The sequence below is a fragment of the Phascolarctos cinereus genome, unplaced genomic scaffold (assembly GCF_003287225.1).
Source record: "Phascolarctos cinereus isolate Bilbo 61053 unplaced genomic scaffold, phaCin_HiC Scaffold_3;HRSCAF=262, whole genome shotgun sequence".
Classification (NCBI taxonomy): domain Eukaryota; kingdom Metazoa; phylum Chordata; class Mammalia; order Diprotodontia; family Phascolarctidae; genus Phascolarctos; species Phascolarctos cinereus.
In genome coordinates, this window is record NW_027555736.1 from 78,783,703 (window position 1) to 78,801,862 (window position 18,160).

The following is an 18,160-nucleotide window of genomic DNA, read 5'->3' on the forward strand; positions in this document are numbered from 1 at the left end:
ATCTACTATGTGGCAGGCACTGCACTAAGGGCTTTACAAATCCCTCTTTTACAAATGTCTTTTATTGAAGTGCTCATGATTAAGTATTTGCAAATAACCCGCCATGACCATAACATCATGGTTTATGCTGTAACAAGCTGCAGATGACTGGAGAGCGCGCGTGCGGGGTGGGGGGTGGGGGTCCTCGGCAGGAGGGGAAAGGAAAAGGGAAAAATAAATGGGAGAGAGAGATGTAAAGGGGGACAGGAGGGAAAGGGGAAGAGAGAATGAGGGCGGGGAGGGGAAGAGGGAGAAGGGAGGGGAAGGAGGGAGAGAGGAAGGGTGGGAGAAAAGAAAAGAGGGAAGGGGAGGAGGGGAGGATGAGACTATATTTGTGTGTGTCTGCTTATATTCGCCACAGTTTGTTCCAAAGAGGGCTTTTCTAAGCGCCAGCATCCTATCAGACGGTGGGCCGCTGGAGCACGTTAGCACGTTCGCCTCGCAGGGTCCAGGGTTCGCGAAAGCTCCAAGGCGTCTCTTCCGGCACCCGGGTTTCCGACCGGTCCCTTTAGGCGACAGGACGCGGCAGCAGCGGCCTTTCGCGGAAGCGGGGGCCGGCGCTTTTCCCTGGTGGCACCAGCGGCGGAGCGGGGCAGGCGGAAGAAGCCCCTGAGATCCGGGGTCCAGAGGAGAGCGAGGCTGGAGGGGCGGTTCCCGTGAGGCTGTGCGGCTGCCGACCATGGAGGCGGCCCAGCAGCGGCTCTCTCAGGCGGTGCGTGGTCGTTGCAGCATCGGGGGCGGGTCCGGGGGTGTGTGAGCTGGGGGAACCTGGGCGCGAGCTGCGGGAGGAGAGGCGGGGGCGGCCGCGTGGACCCTCCGGGGTCTGCGTCCGGGTCTGGAGGCTTCGCCTCTCGAGCTTGTGAGACCCGGCCCTGACCTCTTATGTTCCTAACAGTCGAGGGCTTCTAGAAGCGGGGATTTGAGGCTGGACCCCGGCCGTCAGGGTGGGGGGAGGACAACTGGAGCCCCTCCCTCATCCGTCACCTCCCCCTCCCCCTCCTGACACTGCCCTACAGAGGCTGCTATTCTCAGCGTTACCGAGACCCGCGAAATTCCACCTGCCCTCAGGGAGCTTCCCCCTGACTCCGGGGTGGGGGAGGGGGAGTGTCGGTGTGGTGTAAACAGAAGCGCGTACGCGCTCCGGAGGCAGTGACGTCATGTATAGAAGCCGGCCAGCTTGTTATGTGGCACGAGCTGGAAATACTGAGACGTGAAACGAAAACCCGGACGGCCACCAGTAGGAGGGCTCGTCCTCATGGGCACAACCCGTAACCATGTAGGGACATACAAGGACACCAGAGAAAAAGGGAAGGCATTAGCAGGGGGTCACCAAGAGGTGGAGGGGAAGGAGCAGAGCATCCCAAACACGGGGGAGGCAAGTTGTGTTGGAGAACCTGCAAGTAGGCCAGCGTGGCTTCGACCTTGGCTGGCAGAATAGGGCTACCCACCTTAGGGTTGTTGTGAAGAAAGTGCTTTATAAACCTCAAGGTGCTCTAGAAATATGAGCTGTTATTAAGAACCTAAGAAGTTATTTAAATAAGATCAGATTTTATTATGTAGACCTCCAGGAGTTAGCACTGTGAAAAAGGGTTGATTTTTATTCCTCAGTTCCTTTGTAACTTTTCTTTTTTACACTTCATTTTCCTTGAAATATTAAAAAAAACCTTAGCATATTTTTTTACCCTCAGTTTTTTCAAATGGTGGGTAAAGAATTAACAAGCACTTTATTCTTGACCATGTTGGATAATATAGAAGTTATTGTATAGGATGATAACTATTTCACTGATTACACAATTGAACAAAAAAAAATGGCCCAAATTGCAACTGTAGGAATTTAAGGTGGGTATTAGGAAACATAATGACAGTGAAAGTCGTAAGAAAAAGGCTACAGAGACAGTTCATGGAAATCCCCTCTGGAGATGTTTAAAAGATTAGAATATTTGGAGTGAAGCATCCTTGGATATAAGCATTAGCTTCTAAAGTTATTTTAACTTTTTTTTGGTGTGAATGACAGCAAATCACCTTAATTCTCTGGGCCTGTTTCCTCATCTAAAAAACAAGAGTTAGATGTCACTATCTAATACACAAGATCTAACTTCATCCTCAGTTGCTGGCATTCTGTTCTGTAAATTACTTTATGTTGATTCATTTATATATGTTTTGCTTGCCCTCTTTGTATTACATTGCGTATTATGGTACCTGGCATGTAGTAGGCACTTAATAAATGCTGGCTGAATAAATGAATGAATGAAGACTAGCTGAGCCAGTGTGGTATGATGATATAAAGAGCACTGATCTGGAGTCAGAGATTTTATTCATAGTCATGTCATTTAATGCCTGTTTGACTTTGGGCAAGTCATTTCCCTTTCTCTAAGTCTCATTTCACTCATCTATAAAATGAGATGTTGGACTAGATTAGGTATTCTTAGCCTGGGGATAGATTTCAGGGGGTCCATAAACTTAGATGGGAAAAAATATATCTTTATTTCAATATACTTTTTTTGTAATCTTTTGTTTTTGTATGTTTGAAATCATTATTCTGAGAAGGGATTAGTAAGTTTCACCAGAAAGGGGCCAGACACAGAAAAGGTTGAGCCATTGTACTATAACTAGACGATATCTTGAGAGCCTTCAATCTCTAGTCCAGACAATAATGCTTACACTTTTAACTTGAGCACTTTAGTAGATCTCATTGATGAGAGGTACTTCCAGTGGTACAAGCCACAACCTGTCCCTGCCTTCTCTGTACATAAATTCACCACAGGAGGTCCACCCTAAGTTCAGTTGGTTTTCCTCTAGACCTCTTTACATTGCATTAGTAGTAGTGGATTATGTGGCCTGTGTGTTATGTCTTCACCTGGCTATGTGATAATAATAATAATAATAATAGTAATAAAAGCTAACATTCATATAGTGCTTTAATGTTTACAAAGTGCTTTATGTTTATGATTTCATTTGATCTTCACAACCCTGAGAGGAAGGTGCTATTATTATCTCTATTTTAGAGATGTGGAAACTGAGGTTGAGAGAAATTAAGAACTTGAGCAGGGTCACATGGCTAGTAAGTATCTGAGGCTGGATTTGAACTCTAGTCTTCTTGACTCTAAAGCTATCACTCTATTAAGTAAAATTTTCCAGTGACATATTTTTTAATTAGATTGATTCACATGTGCAATTTGTCATTGGTAATATGTTGTAGCCTATGTATACCCAACATGAATAATATTATCCTATTTTGTGAAAAAAAGGTTTTCCTATATATGTATAATATGATCATAAAGCAATGAATGTGATCTGCACAGTTTTCATAAGAACTTTGTTGTAATTGTCATATAATAATAATAATAATAATTTGTTCAGTCATTTTTCAGTCATATCCAACTCTTTGTGACCCTCTTTGGGGTTTTCATCGCAAAGATACTGGAGTGGTTCACCATTTCCTTCTTCAAATAATAATAACAGTTAACATTTATGAAATGTTTTAAGGTTTGCAAAGAGTTTTGCAAATTTTATCTTGTTTTATCCTCACAGCAATCCTGGAAGGTAGGTGCTATTATTATCACTGTTTTACAGATTAGGAAACTAGGGCAGTTAGAGGTTAAGTGACTTGCCCAGTGTCACACAGCTAGTAAATGTCTCAGGATAGATTTGAAATCAAATTTTCCTGATTCTGGGACCAGTGTCTCTATCTTCTGTATCATCTAGTTGCATTTTGCTAGTTATTAAACTTATTCTGTAAAAAGTGTCTCAAGCTAACGTTTATATAATTTCAGACATTATTTCAAATGTTCACATTACGAAATAATTTGAAGTCAATTTCTTGTAGTAAGATTACAAGCAGTCAGTTTCTCTTATTTCTTTTCAGATACATGGCCATGGAAGCTATGACTCTGATTTTAGTGATGATGAGAACTGTGGAGAACCTAAAAAAAGAAAAAGGTACCTAACTCTTATCTTAAATTTTGTGCAGAATATTTTCATACCTCTGCAGATGATTGTATTTCTAATGAATAAAAATTTCTTTCCAGTGTACTGTGATGCTGAGAACTGTTTTGAAAAATTAAGAAAATAATGGTGCTATAGGATGGATTTGTTGGCAGTGTATGTTTTTCAGAAAACAGAAGGAAAAAAGATCAAAGCTGTTAGGTCCATCTGTTGCATATATTATTCATTTATGAAACATGCTTTGCTTGAGATTTTGTTAACTCTGAGAATTTGCCTGATCCATTTTCTTTCCTAATGCTTTGCTGCAAAATGAAAGCCAAGAGTATAAAGCCAAGTTTAAATAGTAACTTGGATGAATGGACTGAGCCTTTGATTGTAATTAAGATGAGTAGAGAGAGTCTAGCTGATTAATTCAGCTGGGCCTTTTGGGTGGCTGTACCTTGGCAAGATCACTATGTTCCAGGGTCCCTTAGCTTTGTAGGTTTGGAAATTTGACTTTATAAATTCATCAGGGGTGATCAAGTTTTTAGGGGCTGATTCACGTTAACCAAACTTAGAAGAGACTGACTCATGTTGTCAATTTATTAATGTATAATGGAAAATATATACTTGTTACTGTAACTGGGATGTGTCATATGTACACAAGGCACTCCTGGTAGCTATATTTACTAATACCAAATTATAGCTAAAAAGGTTCCTTACTGAGAATAGAATTAGGGCAAAGGGAGTTTGATGTTCTTCAAGCAGCATTTCTGTCACATTGTGGTAGCTTGGTGAATTGCCTTTCTCCAGTCCAGAAATTTTCTATTTAACCTACCAGCATTTATTGTCTAGAATCTTGGAGTTTGTCTTCCTTTTGATTGTGCTAGAGAAACATTATAAATGTTTTTTACTAGCCAACTCTTGATATTACTTATCAAATTTCTGGTTTTACCTTAAGTTATAGTTTCCCAGATTGTATCATTGTGTAGTAAAAAGGTCACTAGTTTTGGAGTCAGAGGACCCTGTAGAGATGTAGCTCTGACACTTCTTTGTTGTGTGACAATGAGTATGTCAGTTTCTTTAAACTTCATTTTTCTCATCTGTGAAATGGGGATAATGGTGCACACATTTATATAATGTTTTATCTCTTTATTATCCACCTCATGGGGTGAAGTGTTCTGTAAACCTTAAAATACTGCATAAAAGTGAGTTACTATTATAAATTATACTTCAGAATATTGTTTTCTTAATGAGATTTTGGGGATATACTCTCCCCTCATCAATATTTTCCTACCTAGTCAGAATTTCTTAGGACATTCTACTTCTGGCAAGATTTTCATAGGTAGCTAATCCACCCATTTATTTAAATTGTTCTTAACATAGTCAATCAATTTATTCCACTTTATGATCAAGAATTTTGAAATTCCTCCAGCTAACTATAACCTCCTATCATTCCATCTCCATACATTTTGTTTTCACTTTTGACTTTCTTCTTAATTGTTTTCAATCATTTTCTCACGTCCCAAAGGCCATCATTACCAAATCTGATGACCTTTTTTGTGTCCTTATCCTCCTTTATCCCTCTTCAGCTTTATATACAGTTGGCTGTTCCCTCTATTAGGCACTTTCTAATCTCTCGGCTTCAGTGATCCTGTTGTCTCTTTTTTTTTTTACTATGTTTCTAACTGCTAGTCTTCCTTTTCCTTTATTGGCTCCTTACTGTCGTTCCAAATTCTTTGTGTGAATATTATCTCATATCTTGAGTGATGAACAAGAAAGTTTGATTTGACCATTTCTGACCTCTCGATGGAAGTACTATAAAATAAAATAATATAATATTTATGTGTGGAAAATAGTAACTAGTAATTGAATATAGTATTCACAGCTCATGCTAGCAATGAAACATCAAAGAAAGAAGTGGAAACATGCCAAAACTTTTAAAGAGTAGATATGTTAGAATCACAATTGAATTTTTCACTAGTTTTTTGACATCTTTGATGCTGTTTATGCATTACTCATTCTAAATACAGTATAGTACATACAGTACACACTCAAACATTTGTTGAATTGGATTTAATTCATATATCAGTCAATTATTTTGTGTAAGGTGCTGTGGTTAGATAGTATGAAAGAAGAAGAAAGGGAGTGAATGAAGCATAGGCATAGAATGTGATGATTGGCAGGGACCTTAGTCATATACTCTAACCTTAACAAGATTCTCTTCCATAACATTTTTACCAAGTAGTCATGCTGCCTTTGCTTAAAAATTTCCAACTGATTGTACTTTTGGACATCTCTAATTATTAGGAAGTTCTTCCTTATGTCAAACATATCTGCCTTTTTTTTTTTACACATATACCCACCAATCCTGATTTTGATTCTGGGGCCAAGCAAAATAAATGTCCTCCCTTTTCCTCATCATAGCCCTTTAGATAATCATAGACAGCTACCTAGTTCTCCTTAAGTCTTCTCTTTTCTAGCTAAAAAAAATAGTAGTTTCTTCAGCTGATTCATTTGTGGTGTATTCTTTGATCCTCTTACCATTTCTGGTAAGGTAGCAGAAACAAGGAAAACTTGTTTCTGTTGTGAAACTGATTATGACTTCCTTTCTTGGAGGACCTACTTTATTTGCCTTTGAGGTTTCCAGTGTCTTTCTGCATCAGCAGTCATTGCCTCCTAGTTTGTCATAATTGGCTTAAGATTTGTAGTCCTTCCTTATTTCTCTTTATATCTTTTGAAGGATAAAATTATCAGTGAAGCAGGTCACAAATTTTCAGCTCCTCTGCTTTTGGTAGTGAGAGAGTTCCAGCAGATGTTTGAATAGTTTAAGCCATAGACCACTACAGTATCATGGTTCTGTGCCAATTTTGTGATGTTTTCCAAACTCTTCATCTAATTTTTCTTTCTATTCACGTAATGTACATAATATATCCCTGCAACAGTGTCACTTTTCATTTTCCCTCTTATTGTTCCTTGCCTAGTCTCTACCATATTTCTCTCCTCTGGCTAATGGATTTCTTCACAGGAGCTTATTTCATTAATATACAATATTACTTTACCTCCTTTAATTCATTCTATTCCTTTTAAATAATTCATATCCTTGTAAAGCCATATTCAAGTTCTGAGTCCTATCCCATCAAGTGCCTTTGAGGTCATATTTTCCTCCTTGTATTTGTATTAAGATCTCTAGTTGACTCTGTTTATTACTCCACACTTTGTGCATTTGAATTTAGACATCTGATGTCATGAGTTTTATTGCTGGCCCTCTTCTTGGACATTGTCTTCTGTTTCTTCTGGTATTACCAGAATTACAGTATTACAGAAGTTTTAGGAGCCTCACTGTCTTAGTCCAACCCATATCTGAAAAAGAAACATTGACTACAACACACATAACATGTGATTACATAGCCTTTGCTTGAAGACATCTAGCTTGGGGGAGAACCCAGGTCCTCTACAGATAGCCCATTTCACTTTTGGATAGCTTAGAATGTTAGGAAGTTTTTCCTCATACCAAGTCTAAATTTACCTTGTTGTGACTTCCACCCACTGGCCATCTGGGGCCAGACAGAAGAAGTCTAATCCCTCTTCCACATGACAGACTTTCAGGTTCTTGAAAATAGCTGTCATGTGCCCCTTGAATCTTCCGTTCTCCACGCCAAATATCCCCAGTTCCTTGAGTGGATCCTGATATGGCAAGGACTTGAGGCTTTTCATCATTCTAGTCACCTTTCTCTGAATACTCACTTTCCTGTAATATGGTGACCAGAACTGAACCTACTAGAAACTTTCTTTATCTTAATGCAGCACGAGATTGCATTAGTTTTTTAAAAGGCTGTCATATCACATTATTGAATGAATTATTAAATGAATGAGTGAAAAAACTTTTTTTTTTTTGCTTTGGCAGTTGGGGTTAAGTGACTTGCCCAGGGTCACACAACTAGTAAGTGTCAAGTGTTTGGTCTGAGTCCAGATTTGAACTTAGGTACTCCTGACTTCAGGGCTGGTGCTCTATCCACTGTGTCAACTAGCTGCCCTGTGAAAAAAAATTTTTAAGTGCCTGCTATGTGTCTGGCATTTTGCTAGGTGCTAAGGATAAATTATACAAAAGTAAAATAGTTCCAGCCCTCAAGGAGCTTACATTCTAATAGGGAAAAGAACACATATTAGGAAGAGATGACCAGAGAAGGCAGAGAAAGGAGTTTTGGTTTTTGGAGTCATAGAGATTGGGAGTAGGACTAAAGGGTAGTCAATTTTCACTTCTTTTTTAGTAGCAGTGGTAGCACTGATGTTTTTTTTTACTGTTGCCAGAGCAAGAGATGGAAAATGCATAGAGTATACCTATTCTTTTTAACTCTTTAAAATCTACTTTCCCAAAATTTAGAATGTATGTCACATTATGGCCTCACCTCTCTTAGCACAAACTCTTTAAGTGAGTGGTCAGTTCATAGCATTTCCAGTCCAGTAGCCAATTCTCTCTTGTGGGTGAGAATCAGATCCAGAACTCTATTCTGGAACTCCCTTGTTGGTTCCTCTTCCTGTGTTGTACCTGCTATTCTATATGGAACTAGGCTTTTCAGATCTCTGTGGGCTGTTTTCCCTTCCCCTCCCCCTTTTTTAGTTTAAAGCTCACTTTTTTAAATTCATAAGACTTCAAGAAAGCTGACTTATTTTAAGCCATGGTTTAGATATGAAAATCCTATTCTTGGACATAGTCTTTTTAGTTTGTTCTTCACTTTTTCAATTCTTCCTGTCTTTTCTGAATTTACTACCTTTAGTCAACAGAAATGATTAAAAAACCCACCAATATATACTTCCAGAGTATTTAGTTTTATTGTCTAGGACTTCAAAATCCTAAGCTTTAATAAAAGACAAAATGTGATGTGTCATCAGGGAGATAAAACAAAGTGCTTTTCATTTCGTGGGGTTCAGAGGAAGGAGAAGCAACAAATGGTTGGGATATCAAGAAAGGCTTTATGAAATTAAGTGATGTGATTTATCTTACAAAGGTAAACATTCACCTAAATTAATTAAGTAGAAATTCTAAAATTTTTTGAGAAATTCTTCATGACAAAAATGGAATGAATCACACATCAGTGATTAGCTTCTTTACCATTATAGGGTTTTCACAGTAGGCTTTGTTTGAAACAATTTTTAATGAAAAAATACTGTGACATAGTTTGATTATCCATCTTATTTAACACGTAGATCTGAATTACCTCCATCCTCATCCTCAAAGGATGACGACTTACCACCTTTGAGACTATTCAAAAGATTATGTTGCAAGCCGTGAAGAAGATTCCAAAAGTGTTTTGAGCAACATTAGCTTCATTGGAATGTGTAGAGTCTACCAAGTTGATTACTTTGAAGGGAATAATGTGCATTTATTTATGTACATTATGGTGTGTTTGCTTTAAAAAAAATTTACTAATAACACCTTGTGGGCTACTGAATGTTTAGACATGCTAATGATAATTGGGCCAATTTGCAAGAGCTAGCATAGTGATAGGGTCTAATGAATCATGGCGTCTTACAGTTGGAAGGGATATTAGAAGCCATCTATCCAACCCCTACCCAAACAAGAATCTTCTCTACAACATACCTGACAAAATGGTCATCCAGTCTTTGCTTGAAGTTCATATACTATTAGGCTGCATTAAGGAATAACTGTTATATGTCAAGAATTTTTACTTACTAATGTTAAAGGTTTCCATCAACACTGTAAAGCTGAAAACAGCTAATCATTTCTTGTATTTCAGCATCATACTCTTTAGTGATGCAGTGATATAAGAAAGTATAAAATTGAATCTAGAAGGTCAGTATGTCCTTTTGGTAATTGAAATAGTGTGGCGTTAACACTGAGTTTCCAGACTGAAGATCTAAGAACTTATTCTTTGTGCCTGTTAGGTCTACTCCTGCTTTGTACCTCTCATTCAGTTTCATCAGCATCCTCTCTATACTAGTCATAAATCATAAGACAAATCTATCAATGATAAATTCCTAGGATATAGCCAGTCTATTGACATTGAGTAAAGTGTAGCACAGCACATCTTCTCCCCATTGAATATGTACAGAAAATATATGATATAATAGCCAAGAGCAATTGTATGGCAAATGAAATAGGATAGCCATAGCCAAGGAGGGCAAAATGCTTTAAAAGAATATATTAAGACTGAAATTAAAAATGTATAGTATAACTCTGTACCATATGCAATATATTTATAACTATTCAAAAGATAGTCTTTGCTTTCATGGGAAGCTTTATTGACTCCAGTAAAAATCATATCATATTTAAAGGTGAAAAGGAAGGAAAAAGAAAAGGAAAAGAAGATGGGTTGGTCACTTAGCAGGAATTAGGGATGACAAATGGACAGCCAGAGTGTTGCATGGCTACCCTTGCAGTGGCATAGTAAGGGAGGAAAGCTTCCAGTGCTCGAGTGGTCACCTTTCTGGAGAATTTATGGAAGACATGAACAAGAGTCACCCTGGATAAGTGGGCATAGATGGTTTGCAGTCTGCAGCTGTAATGCCCATCGCCGAGGATACCAGTAGAAGTGAAAAGACAGTCCTTGTCCTCAAGGTGCTTACATTCTAATGTGGGAAGACACACTTAAAAGGAAGCTTAAAGAAAGGTGGGGGAGAATAGGAGTAACGATTTGGAGAGCAAAAAGCAAAGCCAGGAGAGGAGTGCTGGATGACTGTCTGGTACCCTTCTTCAAAAAGGTTCTCTGAGAGGAACATACCAGTGGGAGAAAGGGACTGGTGCTGACAACATTCAGGGTGAGAAAGCAACTAAAGCATGGTGACAAAGTCTGGAAAGTTAGAAGCAGAGCTGGAAGGAAAAGGATAGCAGCACGTTGTCTTTCTAATATATTACTGAGAGAATTGAATCCTAGACTGAGGCTTATGAATCAAATGCCTAGTTTATTTTGATGGCCAATTAAGTAATTTTGCCCTTATGTAATGCTTCTCAATGAAGGAATTAAAAATGCCCAAAGGAAGTTCATCATCCTAGCATGATAGAATTTGAGAGCTGGAAGAGCCGAGCCGTCTAAAGATCTTTATTTATACACATGAACCCCTATTAAGTAAGGATGTGGTAAATGTTTTTTTTTCCATTTTAGAGGTATGAAAATTCAAGTTGTAGAGATAGGAAATTATTACTTCAAGGTCAGTAGTTTCATTTTTAGGCCAAACATTGAGCTTCTATTACATTTATTTGGAATTTATTGCTGAATGTCCTAAAATATATTACCTAATTGGAAAATATGAAATGCCAGAAAAACTATTTTAACTAGAAACATGTATTCTTTTTTCCTCATACTTAATGCACTAGGACAATTAATGAAGATTCATTGCTAAAAAAGCCATTTCAGAAAGAAAAATATGCAAAAGTGGCTCATAGACGTGTTGCAGCACAGGAGCTGGATCGGTAAGATATTTTATTGTGAACTTTTGAGTTTGTAAATTTTTTTCATGGTTTATGTAATGTTTATTTATATAAACCTAGGGGATTTGAGTGTATAAAAATTTTAGAACTTTTAATGTTCTTAAAATTCCTTTTAACAGGGAAGAAGCAAGAAATAGGAGGTTTCATCTAATAGCGATGAACGCTGTATCCTTTTAATGATTCTCATTCCTTTAATGAATTGAACATTGAAAAATCTTTTTTTATTTCAGTGAAATCTTCTCTAGAAATTTAGAGGTATATTTTTCATTATTGAATATATATATGTCATTATTGAACTAAAATTTTTCCATTTATCCTAATGAATAACATTTTATATTTTATTAACACCTTAAGTTAAGACAGTGACAGGAAAGAATAAAACATTTCTGAAGCCTTAGAGAGAGATTTAAGAAATACACCAGCTTGTATAAGTTTTTCTTGTCTTTCCTACTTCATTTTGTCTGGTTTGTAATGACCTTCCACCTCGTGACCTTTTACATTTAAAATTTCTGCAGAACCTGTACCTGAAGGCTCTAGTTAGGTCAGTTTGTGGTATGTTCCTAGGCCTGCTGTGGCTTTTGGCATCTAAAATAGCCTTTTAAAGTTTCCTTCTCCCTACAAACCTTGTACCTGAAACAATGGCCCCAGTTCAGTTTCTACATGGAACTGACCCACATTTTCAGTTTTTCCTGACTACTGGCCTGTCCATATTGCTGTTGAAAGTACTGGGAGATGAAAAGAACTCCACTGAAACATGATGTGGATCAGGGCAACTATTGCTATAGCCAGAGGTAGGAAGAGCCAGTATTATTTAGATGTTTTGTTTTTCCTCTCCTCCCTTTTACTACTTCCCCAAGTCAGTTCCACCTTACTGGAGGTAGGGAAATTGGGGTGGGGGAGGAGGGGGAGGGAACTGATGGGTAAACTAATAAATAAATGAATTACTATAAATGCCTTGAGAAGTGACTCATCTATTAAAAATCTTCATTGATTTTCCCACTTCCTTATAGTACTACTTAAATATGAATAACTATTATTTATGAATTTTATTTAAAAGGCCTCTTGCAAAAGATAATTCCATTTACAAAACTGAATGGATGACCACTCTTAGGGAGATGTGTAGAAAGATTTGTATTTCCAGCAAATTGGACTAGATGCCTTCTGAGTTCCCTTCCAAATGTAAAATTCTGTGATTCTGAGTTAAAGATTATAATCATAATTTTAAAATTTTTAGTGAGTGTTCCATCTTATTGATTTATAAGCTTTATATGTAATGTATATTTAGAGCAATTTAAATCACACTTCATTCTGAAAACAATATTGCTTTTGTCTGTCATTTTATAAGTGGATTTTTATTTTATGAACCTATAAGTGAGATCGTTTTTTATTTAATTCAGTTTTATTTTATTTTCAGTTCTGAATCCTCTCACTCCCATTCTCTTCCCCTACCCCACCCATTGAGAAAGCAAAAAAAACCCAAAACCTGCTACAAATATGTGTAGTCAAATTGCCACATCAGTCATGTCTAAAAAATGTGTCAGTCTGCATTCCAAGTCTGTCACCTTATCTGTCTAGAGGTGGATAGTATGTTTCATCATGAATTCCCTGGAATTGGATCCATTGTGTTGATCAGAATTCTTAAATGTACAATTCAGTTTTAAAATTTGTAGTTTATTCTCCGCAATCTTGAATTATGCCAGGTTAGCCAAATCTTATTTTTCTAGGCAGAAAAGTGAATTCCCCTTATGTTTCTAGAAATGAGAAATTCTGTATTTCATTATTTGATTATTGGAATGAATGGCATTATGAAGCAGCATACCATTAATTAATGAAGTAACAATAGCTTTTAAGGGTAAAAATTCCTTAATTTTTCATATTTCAGTATGAAAGACACAAGAAATTGGTGAATGATTATATTTTGTATTATGGTGGTAAAAAAGAAGATTTCAGACGTTCAGGGTAAGTATTATAATGACAAATTTATGTAAATCAGAAGTGTATAGTTTATATAGCCTTGCTGAAAGTTATGTGAATTAGAGGTGTAGTGTTTCTTAGTTTCATGGCCTTGAAGATGTGTTGTACTGGTGTCTACCTTGGTCCTCCAAATCTGATGGGTAAACTTTGCCTTTTCTTGCTGGAGCCCAGGTTGCTATTTCCCTGTTTGTCCCCTTATCGTGGCCCTTTTCTTTTTCCATCTTCATCATACCAGACATTTGGACTTTACCTCTGGATCCTTGGCTCTGATAGGTAAGCTTTTTGCCTTGTCTTGTGGAGATCCAAGCCTCCAGGCCACTTTCAGCTGTATCCCCATTGTGCTTAGCATATAATAAGTGCTTACTAAATGCTTTGTCTTTTTGCTTAATCTGTTAGTCATCATGGATATAAAATTTGGTATAGTAAAGGCTACATTTACAAATTATTCTACATAGGTGTGAGGATCTGTATAACCCCACAACTTCTATTCCAGGAACAGCTCTTGGACTCCTTTTATTTTGCTTTGTTTTTGTTCTCTCTCTTTTGTTTTTTCTCTGACCAAGTACTACTAGGAAATTTTTACAGTCAACCATGCATATCTGTGATTGTAATGTCTGCTGAATGGCCTCTTTGGGATAAATTTACCCCAAACACTGGTGAATCTGGGCATGCACTTTTGTTTGAAATTATATTTAAATTAAATAATTCCTAAAACATTATCTTTTCTAGGGAAAATGACAAGACAGACTTGGATGTTATAAGAGAAAATCATAAATTCCTATGGAATGAAGAAGATGAAATGGACATGACTTGGTAATTTTTATTACATGGGGACACATCACATTGAGGTTCTTTGATGGTTGATTTTCAGATTCATATTGTTACCTTGGTTGGAAAAGTAGAGAGGAAAATTTCTATTGAGCTGTTCCTGTAACTAACTATTGAGCTGCTCTAGTAACTAGCCAACAGGCCCAAACTACTTCTTGGGACTTCTCCTAGGCAAAGATTAGAACATTTCTAAGATAGGAGAGTGTTTCTTGAGTCTTTGCTAATTCCTGGCAATTTTATTTAAACTTTCATTTATTTGACTTGCATCTTTAAAAAATTATTAAATTTCTCAGTGAAATTGTACTTGTAATGCACTTTCATCTACGTCTTTTAAAATCAATAATTGTATTTTCTGTTTGTGTTGTTTAATTTGACCTTGCTTCCAAGTAATAATTCTGGTTAGATTTCTAAAGTTGTAATATTTATATATTTCTGGCTCCAGGGAGAAGAGGCTTGCAAAGAAATACTATGATAAATTATTCAAAGAATACTGCATAGCAGATCTCAGTAGATACAAAGATAACCAGGTATAACTCCAAAATTTACCATTATTATGAATTATTTTTCTAAATTTGATTCTCATTTGAGTAAAAGATTAACTTCTATAACCTATTTTAATATTAACCTTTTAAAGATTCTTATTCTACCCAAGTAATCCTACATTTCTGAGCATCCACATGGAATGTGCAAATTACAGCAGTGGAATATATAATGTGTGCTGGAGATGGAAAACTTTGTAGTGGGGTTGTGTTAGGAGAAGCCTACAGCTGAATGGCTAGAGGCGACAGTTTGTTCCTGTGAAGTGATTTCTTTGGTTCTTTCACATGTGACACTGGGAAGTAGAAGTTATTCTCCAAATTAAAGTCAGGCAATTTTTTCTGTTGCACTTGAGCTTATTCAAGTAGAATTAGCTCTTGATTTTTTGTGCTAAATAACAACAGTAGATTTTCTTCTTTATGTTGATTTTATATATACTAATTTAAAAATTAGTTTGCATTCTTTAAATTAACATTGACTGCTGAAGTAGTTTAAAAAATTATCTCATTTTATTATTGTCTAATCCATTTCTCCGTAAGAATAGTATAAGATATTCTCTCAAAAGCTTTCTTATTATCTAGGGAAACTATAACCACAGCTTTCCTTTCCTCTGTTAATTTTGGAATCTTTTTTTTTCTTTGGATTTCTTTATGAAAACTCAGTTTGTTGTATTTTCTAGATATTTGTGGAGGAGTTGTGGGGGACAGCTTGTCTGGTCTTTCTTGCTGCTCTGTCATCTTCTCAAGCAATTTTTCTAAAGCATAGGTCTGACTTTCCCCCTCAGTAAACTCCAGGGGCTCCCTATTCTAGTAGCAAATATGAAATTTCTTGTTTGACATTTAAAACTATTCACAACTTGACTCCTTCTTACCTTTCTAGTCTCCTTACACTACTCTTTTCCACACATTCTGTGATTCAGCTGCACTGGCCTATTGACCCTCCATGTCCTGTCTCTGTGCCCTTTTTGTGCCTGTTTTCCATGCCTGGAATACATTCTCTCCTCTCTGGCTCTTAGGTTCCTTGGATTCCTTCAAGATTTAGCACAAATCTCACCTTCTACAGAAGGCTTTTCCTGTTCCCACAAACTGTTGATGCCTTCCCCTCTGATTTTACCTTCCATCTATGTTTTCTCTATTTTTTCTGTATCTGGTTATTTACATGTTGATTCCTCTACTTGAATGGAAATTTCTTTAGGGCAAGGACTTTTTTCTTCCTTTTCTGTGCTCAATAAAAGCTTGTTGAGACTCGGCACGGTGGCCAGCTTCTATTCCCAGCTACCAAGGAAGCTTAGGCTAGTGGCACTCCTGAGCTCTTGAACTGGGAGTTCTGTGCTACAGTGGCCTAAACCAAACAGGTATCTGCACTTAGTTGGACACTAATAACGTGAGCTTGGTGGTAATGGTGGTGGTGGTGGTGGTGGTGGTGGTAATGGTAATAGTAGTAGTAGTAGTGAGGTGTCCTACAAGGTTGCCTAAAGAGGCCTGAATTATACTGTATTGGAAACAAGTTACCCCTGTGCCTATCAGAGCCTGGAATAGCCCGTACGCTTCCAATTTGGGCAAGATAGGGAGACCTAGTCTTTTTAAAAAAAAAATGCTTGTTGACTTTACTGGCTGTGGCTAATGGAAGTGGCCCAGGAGCATGGATTAGTAGACATTAGAGAATTATTTTATAATTAAAAATTTGCTATGGAAAATCTACATGTACATAATTTGAAATTAGTTATATTGGAAAAGGCAATCTATTAACTGCCTGGGATTTGCTTTTTCTGAGAGTCTTTTTTTTTGTTTATTCAAGTGATAGATTTTCACTGGAATTATGCTTAAATGGAACTGTGGTTTAATAATAAATATTTATAGTGCCTAATTGGACTTTTTCCCTTCTGTCAAGGAGAATGATCTTTGTATTGGAAGGGACCAAATAAAAACAGCTAGGCATCTGAAAACCGATAATTAGAGGAATGGTTTGAGAACACCTAGCTTCCTTCCCAAGTTCAAGCCACCAGTCTCAAATATATTATATCCACAAGTACTAAAAAATTGTCCGATGTGATTGCTTATTCACTGCCACTAATCTTTAAAATATTGGGGAGAATAGGAGAGGTGCTATAACCTCAGTGTGTGACTGTCAAAAGAACTAATGTGATAATTACACTTTATTAAAAGAGGTGGAGTGTCAACACTAGGATGGTAATAGTTTCACTGTACTCTTTCCTGATCATACCACATCTGAAATATTGTATTCAGTTCTAGGCACCACATTTTAGGAAGGACATAGATAATCTGGACAGCGTCTAGTAGAGAGCAAACCATGGTGGTGAATCTCCTTGCTCGTGAATATTATGACATGAAGTTCAGTTAAAAGAACTGGGGGTTGGTGTAAAAAGAGCTTTTGGGTTGACTTTTTGGTTCTCTTCAAGTATTTGAAGTGCTGTTATCTGGAAAAGGTATTAGACTTATTCTAATCCAAAGAAGAGAATTAAGAGTACTGTATGGAAATTGCTTAGGGACTGTTTTAGGTTCAATTATAGGAAAGGTTTAGTTAATTATTAGTCATACAAAAGAGATATGGGCTGGAAAGTTTGGAAAGTTACCTTCACTAAAAGTCTTTAAGCAAAATCTGGGTGACCATTCATGAACTTATTATCTGCCATGTGCACACACTGTGCCACGCACTATGCCAAGTGCTGGGGAGACATAGAAACTCAACAGTCTTTGTCATCAAGGAGCTTACATTCTTCTAGTGGAAAATAACATGTAAACAAAAAAGTATATAAATACCAAAAATATACAGAGTAGATAATGATTTACACTGGGAAATGGCACTAACAACTTGGGGATCAGGATGGACTTCCTGTAGGAAGTGACACTAGAGATGAACTTTGAATCTGTTAGGTGGTAGGCAGCTCCTAAATATATTTACAAGCCTAATTATAGATTTAAATTGAGCTGCCTCAGGTTTTTTTTGGCATGAACTGTTCTGGATGTTCTGTTCAGTTCAACAAATATGTATTATGTGCAAGGCACTGTACTAGGCCCTGGGGATGCAAAGGCAAAACCAAAACTTTCTCTCCTCTACTGGCTTACATTCACTGAAGGGAAACTGTATGTAAATGCAAGTAAGTATAGAGTAAATATGTACGTACACCTAAGTAAATATAGAGTAAATACAAGGTAATTTTGGTAGAGGGGGTAAGAGGCACTAGCAGTTGGGAGGAATCAGGAAAGGTCTCATAGATCATGTAGCTCTTGAGCTGAACTTTTGACAGAAGCCAGTGATTCTAGGAGTTGGAGGTAAGGACAGGCATAGGGGATAGCCTTTACAAAGACAGAGAGAGAGGAGATGCAATGTTAAGTGTGGGAAAGAGCTGAGAGGCCAGTTTGACTGGAACGTAGTATGTGAAGGGGA

General features: G+C 37.3%; 1 protein-coding gene across 1 annotated transcript in view; it reads left to right on the plus strand.

Annotated features, from left to right (window-relative positions):
* Nucleotides 1-392: 392 nt before the first annotated feature.
* The window catches only part of LOC110192746 (protein FRA10AC1), a 52,890-nt gene continuing 35,122 nt past the window's right edge, over nucleotides 393-18,160 (plus strand). The window contains exons 1-7 of the mRNA XM_020964123.2: nucleotides 393-751; nucleotides 3,905-3,978; nucleotides 11,300-11,395; nucleotides 11,533-11,578; nucleotides 13,296-13,372; nucleotides 14,117-14,200; nucleotides 14,658-14,742. Of these exons, the coding sequence (XP_020819782.1) occupies nucleotides 719-751; nucleotides 3,905-3,978; nucleotides 11,300-11,395; nucleotides 11,533-11,578; nucleotides 13,296-13,372; nucleotides 14,117-14,200; nucleotides 14,658-14,742 (495 nt within the window). The 5' untranslated portion in view covers nucleotides 393-718. The remainder of the gene's footprint in view (nucleotides 752-3,904; nucleotides 3,979-11,299; nucleotides 11,396-11,532; nucleotides 11,579-13,295; nucleotides 13,373-14,116; nucleotides 14,201-14,657; nucleotides 14,743-18,160) is intronic.